Below are 17,533 nucleotides of genomic sequence, written 5' to 3' on the forward strand. Positions count from 1 at the left end.
GATTATCCACAGTGATCCGCTGATCAGGCTGCCTGGGGGCTGGACTCTGTCATTCCCAATGTAACTCAGGGGGAAGCGTGAGAAACTTGGGAGGGATGCAGCATTAATGCAAATCCGTTTTCAATTAACTCGTTCTTTTTTTCTATCCATTAATGCAGCGGTATCGGCAAGAACTTAGTTTTTCTTTACAAATAAACATCATGACTTTGGTTGTGTTTGACTATGATGCACACGTCAGGAGACTTTTGTTTTTTTCTAGCTATGGGATCCAGGCACAAAGCATAACTCATCTAGAAACACAAACCTGTAACAGCGGTCAGTGAGTGGGGTGATGACCAGCCGGCCGGTGTTGCCCAGGTACTCGTAGCCATACGGCACCGACGTGGTGATCATCCTCACCACAGCATGCCCCTCCTCCCAGTAGTACCGCAGCTGCGCCACCCAGTGGAAGTTGGTGGTAGTGCTGACACCCAGCTCCTTTAACTGCGTCACCACGTCCCGAGCTGAAAGAGCAGAGCGGGACAGAGTTACAATGCTGGACCCGGGAGAGAGTTACACTGCTGGACCCGGGAGAGAGTTACACTGCTGGACCCGGGAGAGAGTTACACTGCTGGACCCGGGAGAGAGTTACACTGCTGGACCCTGGAGAGAGTTACACTGCTGGACCCGGGAGAGAGTTACACTGCTGGACCCGGGAGAGAGTTACACTGCTGGACCCGGGAGAGAGTTACACTGCTGGACCCGGGAGAGAGTTACACTGCTGGACCCGGGAGAGAGTTACACTGCTGGACCCGGGAGAGAGTTACACTGCTGGACCCTGGAGAGAGTTACACTGCTGGACCCGGGAGAGAGTTACACTGCTGGACCCGGGAGAGAGTTACACTGCTGGACCCGGGAGAGAGTTACACTGCTGGACCCGGGAGAGAGTTACACTGCTGGACCCGGGAGAGAGTTACACTGCTGGACCCGGGAGAGAGTTACACTGCTGGACCTGGGAGAGAGTTACACTGCTGGACCAGGATTCCAGTGCAGAAACACTCACCATGATGGTACAAAACACGACAATGAATTCAACAATCAATCCATTATTGATTGCCACGAACCCTAGTGAACGCCTGTTGATCAGTTAATCGCCCTGGTGTCTTTTTTTTAGGAGATCGCTCATCCCCTATATTTTATGTTTAAATGTCTTTGGTTGAGAGCGTATTTCATTCTTGCGCACTCTTTGCTGTGTCAGTTCTGCGAGCAAAGCGAGTCTGGTATGCCATACAAACAGTGCAAGAGAAAGTATGCTCTGAGCTTGATTAGCGATCACCAAACACAGACGAAAAGCTGATACTTACGTACTTAATCAGTTTTTACAGAACCTTTTGTGGTTTAAACATTTGCAATGCTTTGTTGTTGTTTGTCGTTCTGAGTGCGATGTTATCAGTGTAGCTGCTGCTAATAGATTTTAATGGGCACATTACTTGTAAATTACATTACAAGCACATGCATGCTTTCAATTGTATTTGAAGACTTTTATGAGGAGTCTATTATTATTATTATTTATTCCTTAGCAGACGCCCTTATCCAGGGCGACTTACAATTGTTACAAGATATCACATTATACATTATTTCACATTATACAGATATCACATTATTTTACATACAATTACCCATTTTTACAGTTGGGTTTTTACTGGAGCAATCTAGGTAAAGTACCTTGCTCAAGGGTACAACAGCAGTGTCCCCCACTGGGGATTGAACCCACAACCCTCCGGTCAAGAGTCCAGAGCCCTAACCACTACTCCACACTGCTGCCCAGTCTACTTTTTTTAGCTTATAAATAATAATCTGTTCTCAATGCATCGTTTATTAAGGATCATCACCTGTCTTTTGTTCAATCCCGAAACCTGTAGCTGATTGCACACATCCAAACACCTGCCATAACACTGCCAATAAGCTGGTCAAGAGCTGGGGAAGACTGTCCTATAGCTAATCAAAATGTATTGTTTTTTTAGGTAGGTAAGTACATGTTAAAAGCAATCCTAGCCAAGGTGTTAAATCCATTTCTTTAGCTATTCTTAGCATTTGCAGCATTCGCACTGGCGATTGCTCCAGCCTCGTCACCTCTCCTGCAGGTGTAACTAGTCACTAAGGTTTGAGAAGCAGCTTCTACTTTCATCTGCTCTTGCTACAGCTTTCATTTTTTCTCCAGCTGAATTTCAATGGAAGCTGGAAGTTTATCTGCCTGACGCACAGAGACCTGTGTGACTCAAACCCCCCCCCCCTCCCCTCCCCTCCCCTCCCCTCCCCTCCCACAGCTTCCCATAACGAGCTTCACAGCCTGCCTAACAGAGTCGGCAGTTAACTGGCCTTTTAGTGTTTAATAATGTGACAGCTGTCAAGGCCCTTGATGCAGCGAGTTTGATTAATGAGCTCTTCCATCAAATGGGTGCCCCCCGCCCTTCCAGCAGCAGTCAAAATCACAATGCCTACATGTTCTCTCTCTGGCTTTATCAGGGGCAGTCGCTGCACAGCGCTGGCTCACAAGACGCATGACCCACACTGTTCTGCGGTGAAGCTCAGCACTGGTTTACCATGAATCAGAGTCCCATGCGTGGACCTGTCAGACTCTGTAACCCTGTACCAGCTGCTAAAGGGACCGTGCTGTATCAGTTCTGTATCTACTGTAGAACATGTCTGCTTACTGCAGTAACAGCTCCGGCAAAAGAAAAAAAAAAAAGAAATATCTATCAGCTTCTGAACTTGCTAAAAGCTGTTTTTTTTATTTTAAATGAGACAGGGAAATATAATAGTGTGGCGCTTTGCACCGAATTAATCCAAATTAATCTTCCTAATGGTTCCGCTATGTGTCTGAATTACAACACACGTCGGTCCTAAATCCAGGGTATGGGACGTGCTGATGAATTAATAATGCACATTTTATCTGTTTCCACTGCTTCCCTGCTTCCAGTTATTGATTAGAGCTTCACTTTCACACCTACAGCACAGCTACTCTGTCTCCTCAGAGAGTGTCTCTTCATACAGGTCTTCTCTTGCTCTGTCTCCTCAGAGAGTGTCTCTTCATACAGGTCTTCTCTTGCTCTGTCTCCTCAGAGAGTGTCTCTTCATACAGGTCTTCTCTTGCTCCGTCTCCTCAGAGAGAGTGTCTCTTCATACAGGTCTTCTCTTGCTGTGTCTCCTCAGAGAGAGTGTCTCTTCATACAGGACTTCTCTTGCTCTGTCTCCTCAGAGAGTGTCTCTTCATACAGGTCTTCTCTTGCTCTGTCTCCTCAGAGAGAGTGTCTCTTCATACAGGTCTTCTCTTGCTCTGTCTCCTCAGAGAGAGTGTCTCTTCATACAGGACTTCTCTTGCTCTGTCTCCTCAGAGAGTGTCTCTTCATACAGGACTTCTCTTGCTGTGTCTCCTCAGAGAGAGTGTCTCTTCATACAGGTCTTCTCTTGCTGTGTCTCCTCAGAGAGTGTCTCTTCATACAGGTCTTCTCTTGCTGTGTCTCCTCAGAGAGTGTCTCTTCATACAGGACTTCTCTTGGTCTGTCTCCTCAGAGAGTGTCTCTTCATACAGGTCTTCTCTTGCTGTGTCTCCTCAGAGAGTGTCTCTTCATACAGGACTTCTCTTGGTCTGTCTCCTACTTTATGTGAATGTCAGGCTTGCCTGTTAAAAACCGTATAGTTTTATGTGCACAGCTGCTTAAGTGCCTAATTAGTAAATGGAACGGAGAGTTCATTAAAAGTGATTTGAGCAGATAGATCCTTCGTGTAGCTCTGGATTGGGTGGGAGAACACTAGCCTCTATCACCAATACTGCAGTTTTCCCGTATGGTGAGACGGCTGGACATGACAGCGGTCCAGCTTTTCCGTGGGTGGAGGTGCACAGGCAGCCCTGACTTTAATATAAACACTCAGGCTTGGCTTCACCCACAGGGTTGTGGATCATTATCACCATTCACACATGTTGTGCTTAAACCTCAACATAACAAGGTGTGTTACAGTCCAGCTGCTGTTTCACCTTCTCCACTGTCCTTACCTGGGAGCAGTATCACTGCAATGCTTCACTAAACTCTCGCTCTCTTAGACTGACCAGCCAGTGCACAGCCAGTCCTGAACAATCTAAAGGGCGGGGCTTAATAGGTGACTGTGGTGTAGCGTCCTGGGCAAGGCAGGTCTGCTCTCTTTGAAATATGAGACCCAGACACAGACCCGCAGTTTCAATAAATCACAAATGACAAAACAAACAAACACAGGAACAAAACAAAGGTTTGATCAAAACTCTACAAATAAAACTCTTCAAAATAAACACAATACCACACCCAAGCTATGGCTTTCCAGTGCTCTTTCTCTCTCCACTCTGCACCCACTCTCACACAAACCTCTTTGTTCCCATGTGGCCAGGGGCTTGTGTGATTCAATCAATCATCCAATCACCACCTGGCCACATTCCACACGTTTCCATTCACTCTCAATCAAACAATGAATCATTCAGTCTAACAATCAAACCATGTGGCTGTGCAAACACTGACCATCTTGTTTACAAGATGGCCACTAGTCACCAAACTCTCACTCACAGACACACACCCATGTGCAAAGTCTATGTTCTGTCACAGTGACATTTATTAAAGGCATATGCCCTAAACAGGTCTTAAAGGGATTGTTACAACAGGAAGCCAAGCTCAGACTGTGGTATTAAAAACTATGGAAACGCAAATGAAAAAGTTTAAAACAGCTCCTTTAAAAGTACAAGAATCCTCAGCATTCTTAAAATGATTCCAAGCACGTGAAGCCGTGTAAGCAGAGGTACCGTGAACGTCGACGGTGATCAGAGCCCCCAGGGTAATGCGCTCCATTTTAGTGAGCTTGCCCCGGACCAGTCTCACGATGTCCTCCACCTGCCTGTTGCTCTTCTCCAGGTAGGACTGCAGACCCCCTTCCTGGGTAATGGCCTGGGACAGAGTGAGAAAGGGGGGCATCAGAACAGAGGGCTCAAGACTTCTCAGAGAAACCTTTCTATTGTAGTGCTGTGGTATATCTTATGATAGAGTGTTTAATGAGAGAGCGAGGGAGATAGATAGTTAAAGAAAGTAATGGAGTCGGAGAAAGAGGAAGAGTGAAGGGAGGGATGGAAGGAATCAGAGGGAGGCGGAGACAGATGAAGGGAATGTGAGCGAGGGGGAGCTGGAGAAAGTGAGATAGAAAGAGGAAGAGAGACAGAGAGTTAGGGAGAAATGGACGACAGAGGGAGGAGTGTGGCCAGTGAGAGTGCGTTAATATTTCTGGATTATCCAGCTTGTTCACTCAGGTTGTCCCTTCTCATCTGCAGCTGGTGAGTTTGTGATTAAACCCCGGATTGAAACACTGCTTGATGGGCAGCCGGGCATGTTCACTTTAACACGCTGTCTCTTTAATCTGGACTCGGAGAGCCTGACACAAACATTCTCTTTAAATAACACACACTCCCCTACCGGCCCACACAGCTGTCTCTTTAATCTGGACTCGGAGAGCCTGACACAAACATTCTCTTTAAATAACACACACTCCCCTACCGGCCCACACAGCTGTCTCTTTAATCTGGACTCGGAGAGCCTGACACAAACATTCTCTTTAAATAACACACACTCCCCTACCGGCCCACACAGCTGTCTCTTTAATCTGGACTCGGAGAGCCTGACACAAACATTCTCTTTAAATAACACACACTCCCCTACCGGCCCACACAGCTGTCTCTTTAATCTGGACTCGGAGAGCCTGACACAAACATTCTCTTTAAATAACACACACTCCCCTACCGGCCCACACAGCTGTCTCTTTAATCTGGACTCGGAGAGCCTGACACAAACATTCTCTTTAAATAACACACGCTCCCCTACCGGCCCACACAGCTGTCTCTTTAATCTGGGCTCGGAGAGCCTGACACAAACATTCTCTTTAAATAACACACGCTCCCCTACTGGCCCACACAGCTGTCTCTTTAATCTGGGCTTGGAGAGCCTGACACAAACATTCTCTTTAAATAACACACGCTCCCCTACTGGCCCACAGAACCGCTTTCAGGTGAACAAACAAAACAAAATATCAAGATATCAAGAGTGGGGGAGGGGGGGGTTTGAGAAGAAGATTGAGGAGTGAAGACTGTAGGGCAGACAGACCTGTGAGAGCTCCAAGGTCCAGTAGATAATGCTGGTGGCCAGCACCACCTGCCCAGGCCAGTGCAGCACCCAGTGGTGTCTGGGGGTCTGGGGGTACGCAGTGATGGAGCGGAGCAGAGCCTGCTGGAGGGATTCCTTCATCACCCTCTCCACCTGCCAACACACATACACACACTGTGAGAGACTATCAGGACACACACACACACACTGTGAGAGACTATCAGGAAACACACACACACACACACACTGTGAGAGACTATCAGGACACACACACACACACACTGTGATAGACTATCAAGACACACACACACACTGTGATGGACTATCAGGAAACACACACACACACACTGTGAGAGACTATCAGGAAACACACACACACACACACACTGTGAGAGACTATCAGGACACACACACACACACACCGTGAGAGACTATCAGGAAACACACACACACACACACTGTGAGAGACTATCAGGAAACACACACACACACACTCTGTGAGGGACTATCAAGACACACACACACACTGTGATGGACTATCAGGACACACACACATACACAGACAGTGTGAGGGACTATCAGGACACACACATAAGACACTGTGAGGGACTATCAGGGGACACACACACAGACATTATGAGGGACTATCAGGACACACACATAAGACACTGTGAGGGACTATCAGGGGCATACACACACCCACACACATACACAGACACTGTGAGGGACTATCAGGGGACACACACATAGACACTATGAGGGACACTTCAGGACACACACACACACACACACACACTGTGGAACATTGAGTTAAATGACTGCTGAGTTAAAGCTTTGTCAATTGAGCCTGTCATCTCTCACAGTATTTAAGGTACACACTATAAAATAGTTCTGCAGGTCTAAGGCTCTAGATAATGACAATTTACAACCTGCAGACAGACATTACTGTCAAAGGCCTGGCTGCTATATTCAACTGGAGAGTAATGAGCAGTGTGTCTCAGTCCAGAAAGGTGAGCTGCCCCTTGTGATTTCTCACTGCAGACAGGCGCGTCTCACACTGACCCCCGGCTCTCAGGCTCTGCTAGTTCATCCCTCATTATCTGCACAGCCTTTCTCTCCTGCCTGCACTTTCAACCCTGAGAGCAGGCTGGGGGACATCACTTAGCAGCAGTGCATCATTCACCAGCGAGCAGCTTCCACAGCACAAGGACACTCTGCATCTCAGAACAGTTTCTGTTAAAGGTAATCAATGAATTAGAAGCCAGAATGGGGCATGTATCTATTGTTTCCTACATGCTATCTGGCCACTTTATTACGACATTTACAGAATATCAGGTCGGGCCGCCTTCTGCCCAGATCACAGCCTTGACCCGACGCGATATAGACACGCAAGACACTGGAAGGAGTCTGGAGGGATCTAATCATTCATATTTCAGGCTTGCCAAGCCCTTCCAGCTGTCTTCTCCCTCTGTCTGAAGCCACAGCTGTCTCTCTTGACAAACTCCGTTCCCTCTATTTGCCATTGTGGAGGACTGATATCTTGGAGCAGCCTATTAACAAGTCTGTCCTTGCTACTGTGGCACCTGCTTGATGTGCACCCACTATCGAATGCTGTTAGATCTTTGCCTCTCAACATTTCTGGTAGGCTGTTTGCAAAGGTGCTGCTCCCACGGCTTGCCAGTGCTGCAGGGATCCCATGCCTCACTCAGAGTGATGCCGAGCCCAGTCGGACAGGCAGGTTCTAATACAGCGCTCAGGCAGTGCACATTATTCTGCCACGTCTTCTGTTGGATTCACTACCCGTGCTGGTGCTGCTTTCATGTAGAAATCAATGCTTGCCATTTTACGCCGCAATGCTGAGAAACCAGATACTAAAGACCAATGGTTTTAACTGAACTAGAGAGCTTATCTAGTTTTCTACTTACCTTACGCACCTCAAGGCCAGTATAGAGTTTGCTTCTTCACATTTAGACTGAGCAAAACAAGGGCGAGACACTGTTCTCTTAATGTGATTGTTCTTTAATGTACCGTACAGCGTACATCAGCAAAAATACTGTGCCTTTCTGTTTAAATGCTTTTAAAGACTTTTAAAAGCTTTCCCCGGCAATAAAATGCAATTTAAAGATGACAAACGCTGCTCTGCTAATACTAATGCTATCCGGCTGTCTTCTGATAAAAGCCCCGCTCTTAGTTGAGTGCAGTATTGTATAGCTTGTGTTTATATACTCCTGCATGGACCTGCAGCACTAACAACCAGCACCCTGCGTTCAGAGGCACTTAATTACACAATGAATGTGAACCCATGTGAGGTAGAGAGAGGGCAGAGTGGGAGAAGTGGGTTTGAGAGAGAGAGAGATGGAGGAGAGACACTGTTAAACACAGTAGATATGGCTCTCAAAGTGGTTAGGTTTGGAAATTTCCTAAACGCATCAATCCGGCGCAGCGCGGTGTGTAATTTGCTAGATTTTGAATAAAAGCATTAGAAAGCACCATTTATCCCGATTTAGAAGAAACCATTTCAGAAAGAGAAAAACAACTCGGCACAGCATTTAAACTGCTCCCACATGCAACCAAGTGCAGCTGGTTTTAGAAAATATGGGTGTTGATGTTGGGGGCAGACTCTGAAGATAAACTCCAACCCTGCAAAGACAACAATCTGTTCCTTCACCTGTATGCACTCTTCCTAGCAGTGTACCAGTGCCTGGGAGCCTGCAGCTATTGAAAGGGTTTGGGTGCACCAGGTCGCTGTGGACAACAGGAATGACCTGGGGAGGCTCCCATTGTCTGTGGTTTTAGACATTTAGATAGACAGTACTTAACGAGTTGACCTGGTCTGTCACAGTACAAGACTTTCTGTGAACACTTAGAGTGGGCAGGAGAATGGCTGCAGTTAAATGCATTTCAGGATGCTTCTGTAAGAATGGCTAAGCAAAAGGCCAAATGTTACAGAACTGATAAAACGACACACGTATTTTCCTCAACAAAAGTTTGCTTTGAGTGTATCTTCACACACAACTTGACTGAAAAGTTAGCATCTGCTTTAAAAGTGTCAAATGCAGTGCCTTCAGGCAGAATTATAAAACAGGTCACGTTCCAGAAGGAGCAGCTCACAGATATTCAGTTTGAACAGCTTTGGAAAAAAACTAAATAATTAGAGAAATCCAAAACACAAAGCTATCTCTCTCTCTCTCTCTCTGGTCCCCGGAGCCCTGGCAGAATTCTAATTGGCCTCCCTGTTGTTCCTGTTGCTGGGCAAGGCTCAGTTCACAGAAAGCTGAGCAAATGCCACATTAGCATTTCCACTCAGAGCTAACATTTGTTTTCCCCACTCTCTCTTGGCATTTGCAGAGCAGGCTGTGTTTGTGGAGCTCACAGAGAGCTTGCCCGATGGGGGGCAGCTTCTCCCAGAGGTAATTACTGCAGCACCGAAACTGGCACGGAAGCCAGCGGCGCTCACAATGACAGGGTGACTCAGCACTCAGACTGGTACCTGTCCGTTTCATTGCCTTAGCGCTTTGCAGTTCAGCAGCATCCTGCAGATGGGATTCTGAACACGCCTTTGTGCACAGGCGCACTCAATCACACTAACAGAGAAGAGGAATCTCACATTTCACACAAAAGTGTCTTTCAAAAAAGCATCTCTATTTCCCCGTTGTGACGAGATAATAAACTCTGTGGTACCCAGGAAGCCTGCCAGGGCATGTCTCTCTACAGACAAACTGAATATAAACAGTATCTAACTGTCTAGGCACCAAATACAATGCAGTAACGCAATCACAATGGCTCTTAAAAAGTCAGCACTTTGTGGATTTCAGCATTAAAGCCTGTTATTGAAGAACATCTAGTTCCTTCAACAGCAATACAGTGGCACAATGCACTACCGCACCACGAATATGTCATTGTAGATATAACTTGTAGATAGGCACTTACTGGAAACTATACCTAAATATGAACCTTGCATTGTAACCCTGTAACACCTGTAAGTTGCTTGGGTGAGGTGACTTATACACCGGTACGACTTATACAGTAGTTTTTACGGTATGTATTTATTATGAGACAGGGTTGTAGAGTGTATGTAACACGTTGCCCAGAGTGACACTGACAGTATACAGTACATACTATCAAATCTTCCATTTAAACTGACATCATGGCAGTGTCTAGTTTAACATATGGTTGCAAGAGAGTGGTTACCGTAATGTTTGGAGTATAATCTGCACGCTTTCACATATCTGAGGACCATGTATCCATGTTATATACTTGTTGTGTGTAGTACACAAGGTTAGCAGTACACTCAGTTTATAGTAGCCTAGGTAGTATACTATGGATAGAGGGTGCTGGTGACACAAGAGACGTATGTAATCCAGGGGGTTCTCAGTGTTACACGCAGGGTGCCCATTATATCTCAAATCTTGCGATTTGAGTTTCCTGCAACCAGCAGCCTGGAGTGGTGTCCTCACTGACTGATCCACTGACTGGACAGGCGCTAGTGTCAGAACAGTGGACTTGTACAAGGAGGGCAAGTCTGGCAGCAGGTTTGCATCTGAAGCACGTTACAACACAGCGAGTGCCCATCAGCCTTTAATCAAGGGCCGTGCTCAGATCAGACAGTCTGGGATTGGGGTCACAGCGAGGAGCAGCACAATCAGACGCAAGGCACTGAGGCAGGAGCCTTTTATCAGATCTGCAAACAGTGAGAGAACAGACAGCCGGAGCTGAGAGCTCTGTAGAAGCGTGACCTCCCAGGCTGATTTGGAGCCTCCCAGTGCTCTCTGGGATACAGTCCCATGCTTTACTCTACGCTCACCTGTCCTAGCACCATGGAAGTATAATGGGAATAAACCACTGAAAACGCCTACAGACACTGGCGTTGTGGGGCTCCTGATTGCACCATTATCTTTATTCCTGCAGAGGGTTAGAGAGCAAGGCTGAGAGAGAGGGAGGCAGGGAATGGAGACTAGAGAGCTTATCTGTAACAATCGCAGAGCTTGAGTTGAAGCCTGAGCCGTTGTTATTTTAATGGAAAGGCTGATTTGTGATGGACGTGCTGGCAGAGAGCTGGAGGATGAGATTAATGATGAGTCTCCTGGCCCCTCCGTGGAGTCTGATTGGAGCTGATTGCAGCGAAGGCAACACTGATTAAAGATCCCAACCTCCTGCTCCTCTGCTGTTGCTGATAGCAAATCCAATCGGCTGATTAGCAATGTTTGCAAAACAATAGCACGGCTCGGGGTTTTCACTAACCAGTCTCACAGGCATCGAGTTAACCATCTGCTTTTTAAAGAGAGGATTTAGAGAAGTTGGCACTGTCTGTGGCACAGCTCACTGCACCGTCTGTAGCACAGGGGCCCTGAGGCAGGGACTCTCTGCACTGGCTTAGACCCAGGATGAGAGTCTGGCACACACCTACACCTTCATTATGGTGCACAGCTCGGTAATTAGATCTTCACTGTCTGTCTTCTACATACTGCAGTATTGCATGCAGCGGGCCAGAATCTCAGAGCCTTTATATGCAAATTGTCATTAGCATGAGTTCTTTTTTGCTCTGAAAGTAGTACAAAAAGAGCAATTAAAATTCTTAAATTAATAACAAACAACTTGAGATGAATTACACACCCCGAATCAGTTGTGTGAGTTGTATCTTTCTGATGCATTTTTCACTTCAGATCAGAGTTTCTGATTTGTTTAACTTTATTGGATGTGTTTTTCACTTTTTTTTTTCACTCTAAAGCCATCTAATGTTATTAATGCATGTAGAAAAGGCTTTTAATTTCGCGCTTGTAAGTCGATTTTTGTTTATTTTAGAATTGCAATTCCCTTTCAAAAGAAAATTGTGGTAATGAAATTTTGCAGTAAATAGCTTTGAGAATCTAGCTGTTAGTTAAATAGACAAACACTTTCCAGACCATGCTTTTTTTTGTGGACCAAAAGACCCTTTCCAGGCAGAACTCCACTGAACCCCGGCTGTGCCATGCAGCTTCACTGGGTCCTTACTGCACCTCGACTACCTAGCTGTGATAAACAGCTGAAGACAGTGCATCTGGTGGGCCTGTGCTAGTTTCCTCTGGCTCTGCTCCTGTCTACAGTCCTGGGAGGTGGAACTACCTCCAGGGTCTACCTGATGGGTTTTTTATTCTTCTTGCAGAGCTCCACACAGCCATGCTATTGAAGTCTGCACAAAGACTTTCACAGACACACACACACACACCACATCAGCATCGCGAGGCAGACGACCCTGCTTCCAGAGACACACACACACACACACACACACACACACACACACACACACACACACACACCCCACATCAGCATCGCGAGGCAGACGACCCTGCTTCCAGAGACACACACACACACACACACACACACACACACACACACACACCCCACATCAGCATCGCGAGGCAGACAACCCTGCTTCCAGAGAGACACACACACACACACACACACACACACACACACACACACACACACCACATCAGCATCGCGAGGCAGACGACCCTGCTTCCAGAGAGACACACACACACACACACACACACACACAGACACACCACATCAGCATCGCGAGGCAGACGACCCTGCTTCCAGAGAGACACACACACACACACACACACACACACACACACACACACACACACACACACACACACACACCACATCAGCATCGCGAGGCAGACGACCCTGCTTCCAGAGAGACACACACACACCACATCAGCATCGTGAGGCAGACAACCCTGCTTCCAGAGACACACACACACACACACACACACACACACACACACACACACACCCCACATCAGCATCGCGAGGCAGACGACCCTGCTTCCAGAGAGACACACACACACCACATCAGCATCGTGAGGCAGACAACCCTGCTTCCAGTGGAGATACATATTCATGCCCTGCTCCTGCCTGCTGCTCGGGTCTCCACCCCTGCTTTTTTTTCCACTTTATGAAGACTGTTGTGTTTGCACGGCAGTGTTGAATAGGATGTGCTGGGCTGCGTACCGCGCACTCCACAGGTCTCTAGTTCAGTTGGCTCAGTCCCATCCCATGTACTGTAAGTGTATAATATTTTACTGAGATGCAGCACTACCACCTTATTGGGACAGATGAAAAAAATACAGAATGATTGTGGTGCGTTATATTGCCTGTTGTACCCCAATCTAGACAACTTGCTTCTTCACTTCTATGTATACCTGAATAGATAGTTGTCTCCTCTTTAAGCATTGTATTGGCAAAACATTATAATGAGCAGCCCGTCTCAAGAATGCAATGGTATCCAAATGATGCACTGCCGCTGTCAGCACTGCCGCTAGCAGCATTTCCACTGCCAGAGAGCTCCACACAGCTGTCAGCACTGCCGCTAGCAGCATTTCCACTGCCAGAGAGCTCCACACAGCTGTCAGCACTGCCGCTAGCAGCATTTCCACTGCCAGAGTGCTCCACACAGCTGTCAGCACTGCCGCTAGCAGCATTTCCACTGCCAGAGAGCTCCACATAGCTGTCAGCACTGCCGCTAGCAGCATTTCCACTGCCAGAGTGCTCCACACAGCTGTCAGCGCTGCCGCTAGCAGCATTTCCACTGCCAGAGAGCTCCACACAGCTGTCAGCACTGCCGCTAGCAGCATTTCCACTGCCAGAGAGCTCCACACAGCTGTCAGCACTGCCGCTAGCAGCATTTCCACTGCCAGAGAGCTCCACACAGCTGTCAGCACTGCCGCTAGCAGCATTTCCACTGCCAGAGAGCTCCACACAGCTGTCAGCACTGCCTCTAGCAGCATTTCCACTGCCAGAGAGCTCCACACAGCTGTCAGCACTGCCGCTAGCAGCATTTCCACTGCCAGAGAGCTCCACACAGCTGTCAGCACTGCCGCTAGCAGCATTTCCACTGCCAGAGAGCTCCACACAGCTGTCAGCACTGCCGCTAGCAGCATTTCCACTGCCAGAGAGCTCCACACAGCTGTCAGCACTGCCGCTAGCAGCATTTCCACTGCCAGAGAGCTCCACACAGCTGTCAGCACTGCCGCTAGCAGCATTTCCACTGCCAGAGAGCTCCACACAGCTGTCAGCACTGCCTCTAGCAGCATTTCCACTGCCAGAGAGCTCCACACAGCTGTCAGCACTGCCTCTAGCAGCATTTCCACTGCCAGAGTGCTCCACACAGCTGTCAGCACTGCCGCTAGCAGCATTTCCACTGCCAGAGAGCTCCACACAGCTGTCAGCACTGCCGCTAGCAGCATTTCCACTGCCAGAGTGCTCCACACAGCTGTCAGCGCTGCCGCTAGCAGCATTTCCACTGCCAGAGAGCTCCACACAGCTGTCAGCGCTGCCGCTAGCAGCATTTCCACTGCCAGAGTGCTCCACACAGCTGTCAGCACTGCCGCTAGCAGCATTTCCACTGCCAGAGAGCTCCACACAGCTGTCAGAGCTGCCGCTAGCAGCATTTCCACTGTCAGAGTGCTCCACACAGCTGTCAGCACTGCCGCTAGCAGCATTTCCACTGCCAGAGTGCTCCACACAGCTGTCAGCACTGCCGCTAGCAGCATTTCCACTGCCAGAGAGCTCCACACAGCTGTCAGCACTGCCGCTAGCAGCATTTCCACTGCCAGAGAGCTCCACACAGCTGTCAGCACTGCCGCTAGCAGCATTTCCACTGCCAGAGAGCTCCACACAGCTGTCAGCGCTGCCGCTAGCAGCATTTCCACTGCCAGAGATCTCCACACAGCTGTCAGCACTGCCGCTAGCAGCATTTCCACTGCCAGAGAGCTCCACACAGCTGTCAGCACTGCCGCTAGCAGCATTTCCACTGCCAGAGTGCTCCACACAGCTGTCAGCACTGCCGCTAGCAGCATTTCCACTGCCAGAGAGCTCCACACAGCTGTCAGCACTGCCGCTAGCAGCATTTCCACTGCCAGAGAGCTCCACACAGCTGTCAGCACTGCCGCTAGCAGCATTTCCACTGCAAGAGAGCTCCACACAGCTGTCAGCACTGCCGCTAGCAGCATTTCCACTGCCAGAGAGCTCCACACAGCTGTCAGCACTGCCGCTAGCAGCATTTCCACTGCCAGAGAGCTCCACACAGCTGTCAGCACTGCCGCTAGCAGCATTTCCACTGCCAGAGAGCTCCACACAGCTGTCAGCACTGCCGCTAGCAGCATTTCCACTGCCAGAGTGCTCCACACAGCTGTCAGCACTGCCGCTAGCAGCATTTCCACTGCCAGAGAGCTCCACACAGCTGTCAGCACTGCCGCTAGCAGCATTTCCACTGCCAGAGAGCTCCACACAGCTGTCAGCACTGCCGCTAGCAGCATTTCCACTGCCAGAGAGCTCCACACAGCTGTCAGCACTGCCGCTAGCAGCATTTCCACTGCCAGAGTGCTCCACACAGCTGTCAGCACTGCCGCTAGCAGCATTTCCACTGCCAGAGAGCTCCACACAGCTGTCAGCACTGCCGCTAGCAGCATTTCCACTGCCAGAGTGCTCCACACAGCTGTCAGCACTGCCGCTAGCAGCATTTCCACTGCCAGAGAGCTCCACACAGCTGTCAGCACTGCCGCTAGCAGCATTTCCACTGCCAGAGAGCTCCACACAGCTGTCAGCACTGCCGCTAGCAGCATTTCCACTGCAAGAGAGCTCCACACAGCTGTCAGCACTGCCGCTAGCAGCATTTCCACTGCCAGAGAGCTCCACACAGCTGTCAGCACTGCCGCTAGCAGCATTTCCACTGCCAGAGAGCTCCACACAGCTGTCAGCACTGCCGCTAGCAGCATTTCCACTGCCAGAGAGCTCCACACAGCTGTCAGCACTGCCGCTAGCAGCATTTCCACTGCCAGAGAGCTCCACACAGCTGTCAGCACTGCCGCTAGCAGCATTTCCACTGCCAGAGTGCTCCGTGTAGAAGGAGCACCAACCCACATGTGCGGACTGCCTGTCACAGCTTCACTGCTGAGCACGAGTGGGGGACTATTATTATTATTTAGTCATGTAGCAGATGCTTTTATTCAAAGGAAAATACAGAGACTTGGGGTTGAACTATGCATCAACAACTGCTGCTGTAGGACCTCGCTTTTACGTCTCACCTGAGGGCCATGCTGTCTTTGAGGTACAATTTGGAGTATAAAGGTGTGTAATACAGGGCCGTATACAGAAGACAGATGGACCTAATTATCTGACTGTGCAGCATACTGGGTGTCTAGGTATGCATCTCTCTCCACTCTCATTCTGTAATTTACTCCTGGTAGTTTATTGAATCTTCTTCACCAAGAACCTGAAAAGCAAGCTCTCACTGTGGCAGGGCAGTGCTCTGGACACTGCAGAGGCACACAGTAATCCATCACTCTACCACGTGCACACCTTGCATTCCTCATGGGTTTACTGAAACGCTGCTTTGTAGTTTTCCACCTTTACTGTGTGTAGATTGTGATCTGGTCTGAGCTGAATTTCCTGATTCGCTGGCACCAGGCTAGGAGTTATTACTGGGTGCTGCTTGGCTAATGGGCTGATCTTGGAGGAAATCAACGAGTGTACTCAATAGTAAACGTAGTGATATGAACAGGATATGTGATGACAGGAAATTAGATATGGGGCATGTGGGCTGGGAGTCCTATCTAATAGCCTGTCATCACCTCCCTTCCAGACACAAGCGGTACCCTGCACAGCTGGGTGCTGTCTTATCAGCCCTGTGTCCTGCATGCCAGCACACCCGCTAGAACACCCGTGTAGGAGAGTGTGAAGGATGTCTCGGAAAGGAGAAACAGAAGCACAGGCAGAGTGAATGAAAGAAGTTATTTTATTGTTAGCTGAGAAAGGAAAGAAATAAAGGGTACAGCATAAAAGAGACAGCAGAAACAAAATGACTTTGTAATCCCCAAACTTCTCAATGAACCTGTGAAACTCAAGCCTCGCTGTTCCTTATCCATGCTGATGTCAGCTGCATTAATAGCTTCTCTACTGTGTCTGTGCTTTTCTTCCAGTGTCACTCTGCAAATTATATAAACTTTACTATTTACAAATCCATTTGTGTAACGTCACAGTTCATATGAACTGATTTAAAGCACTAGTAAAAACAACATCCAGTGTCACATAAAGTCTCATGCTACCAATACAGAGCGGTTCCACCTGCCTCAGTGAAACTAACCCAGCAGCAGTGCAGCTCCACAGGGGTGAGATTGCTGGTTCACTGGACCCCTGGACAATCCTGGTTGGATTCCGCTGACCTTCCACCGCCTGTTTCATGGCTTCTTCCCCTACATAAGCCTTCATTACCATCATGTAGGAATAAAAAGCCATAAGACACTGCAGAGAATCCATCTCAATTCCACGCTGGGCCCTGTGTTTACTCCCACACCCAGCCTGCTGAACTGGCTGTCACTCCATGCTGCATCAAC

The 17,533-nt window shown here is 48.5% G+C and overlaps 1 protein-coding gene across 3 annotated transcripts in view; it reads right to left on the bottom strand.

Annotated features, from left to right (window-relative positions):
- Positions 1 to 17,533, bottom strand: part of LOC117415792 (dynein axonemal heavy chain 3-like) — a 214,992-nt gene that overhangs the window by 71,734 nt on the left and 125,725 nt on the right. For all 3 annotated transcript variants that reach the window (XM_059027758.1, XM_059027757.1, XM_059027759.1), the window contains 3 exons: positions 6,150 to 6,302; positions 4,805 to 4,946; positions 305 to 503 (listed from right to left, as the gene is read on the bottom strand). In XM_059027758.1, the coding sequence (XP_058883741.1) occupies positions 305 to 503; positions 4,805 to 4,946; positions 6,150 to 6,302 (494 nt within the window). The remainder of the gene's footprint in view (positions 1 to 304; positions 504 to 4,804; positions 4,947 to 6,149; positions 6,303 to 17,533) is intronic.

Source organism: Acipenser ruthenus, chromosome 7 (assembly GCF_902713425.1).
Source record: "Acipenser ruthenus chromosome 7, fAciRut3.2 maternal haplotype, whole genome shotgun sequence".
In the NCBI taxonomy this organism is placed as follows: Eukaryota; Metazoa; Chordata; class Actinopteri; order Acipenseriformes; family Acipenseridae; genus Acipenser; species Acipenser ruthenus.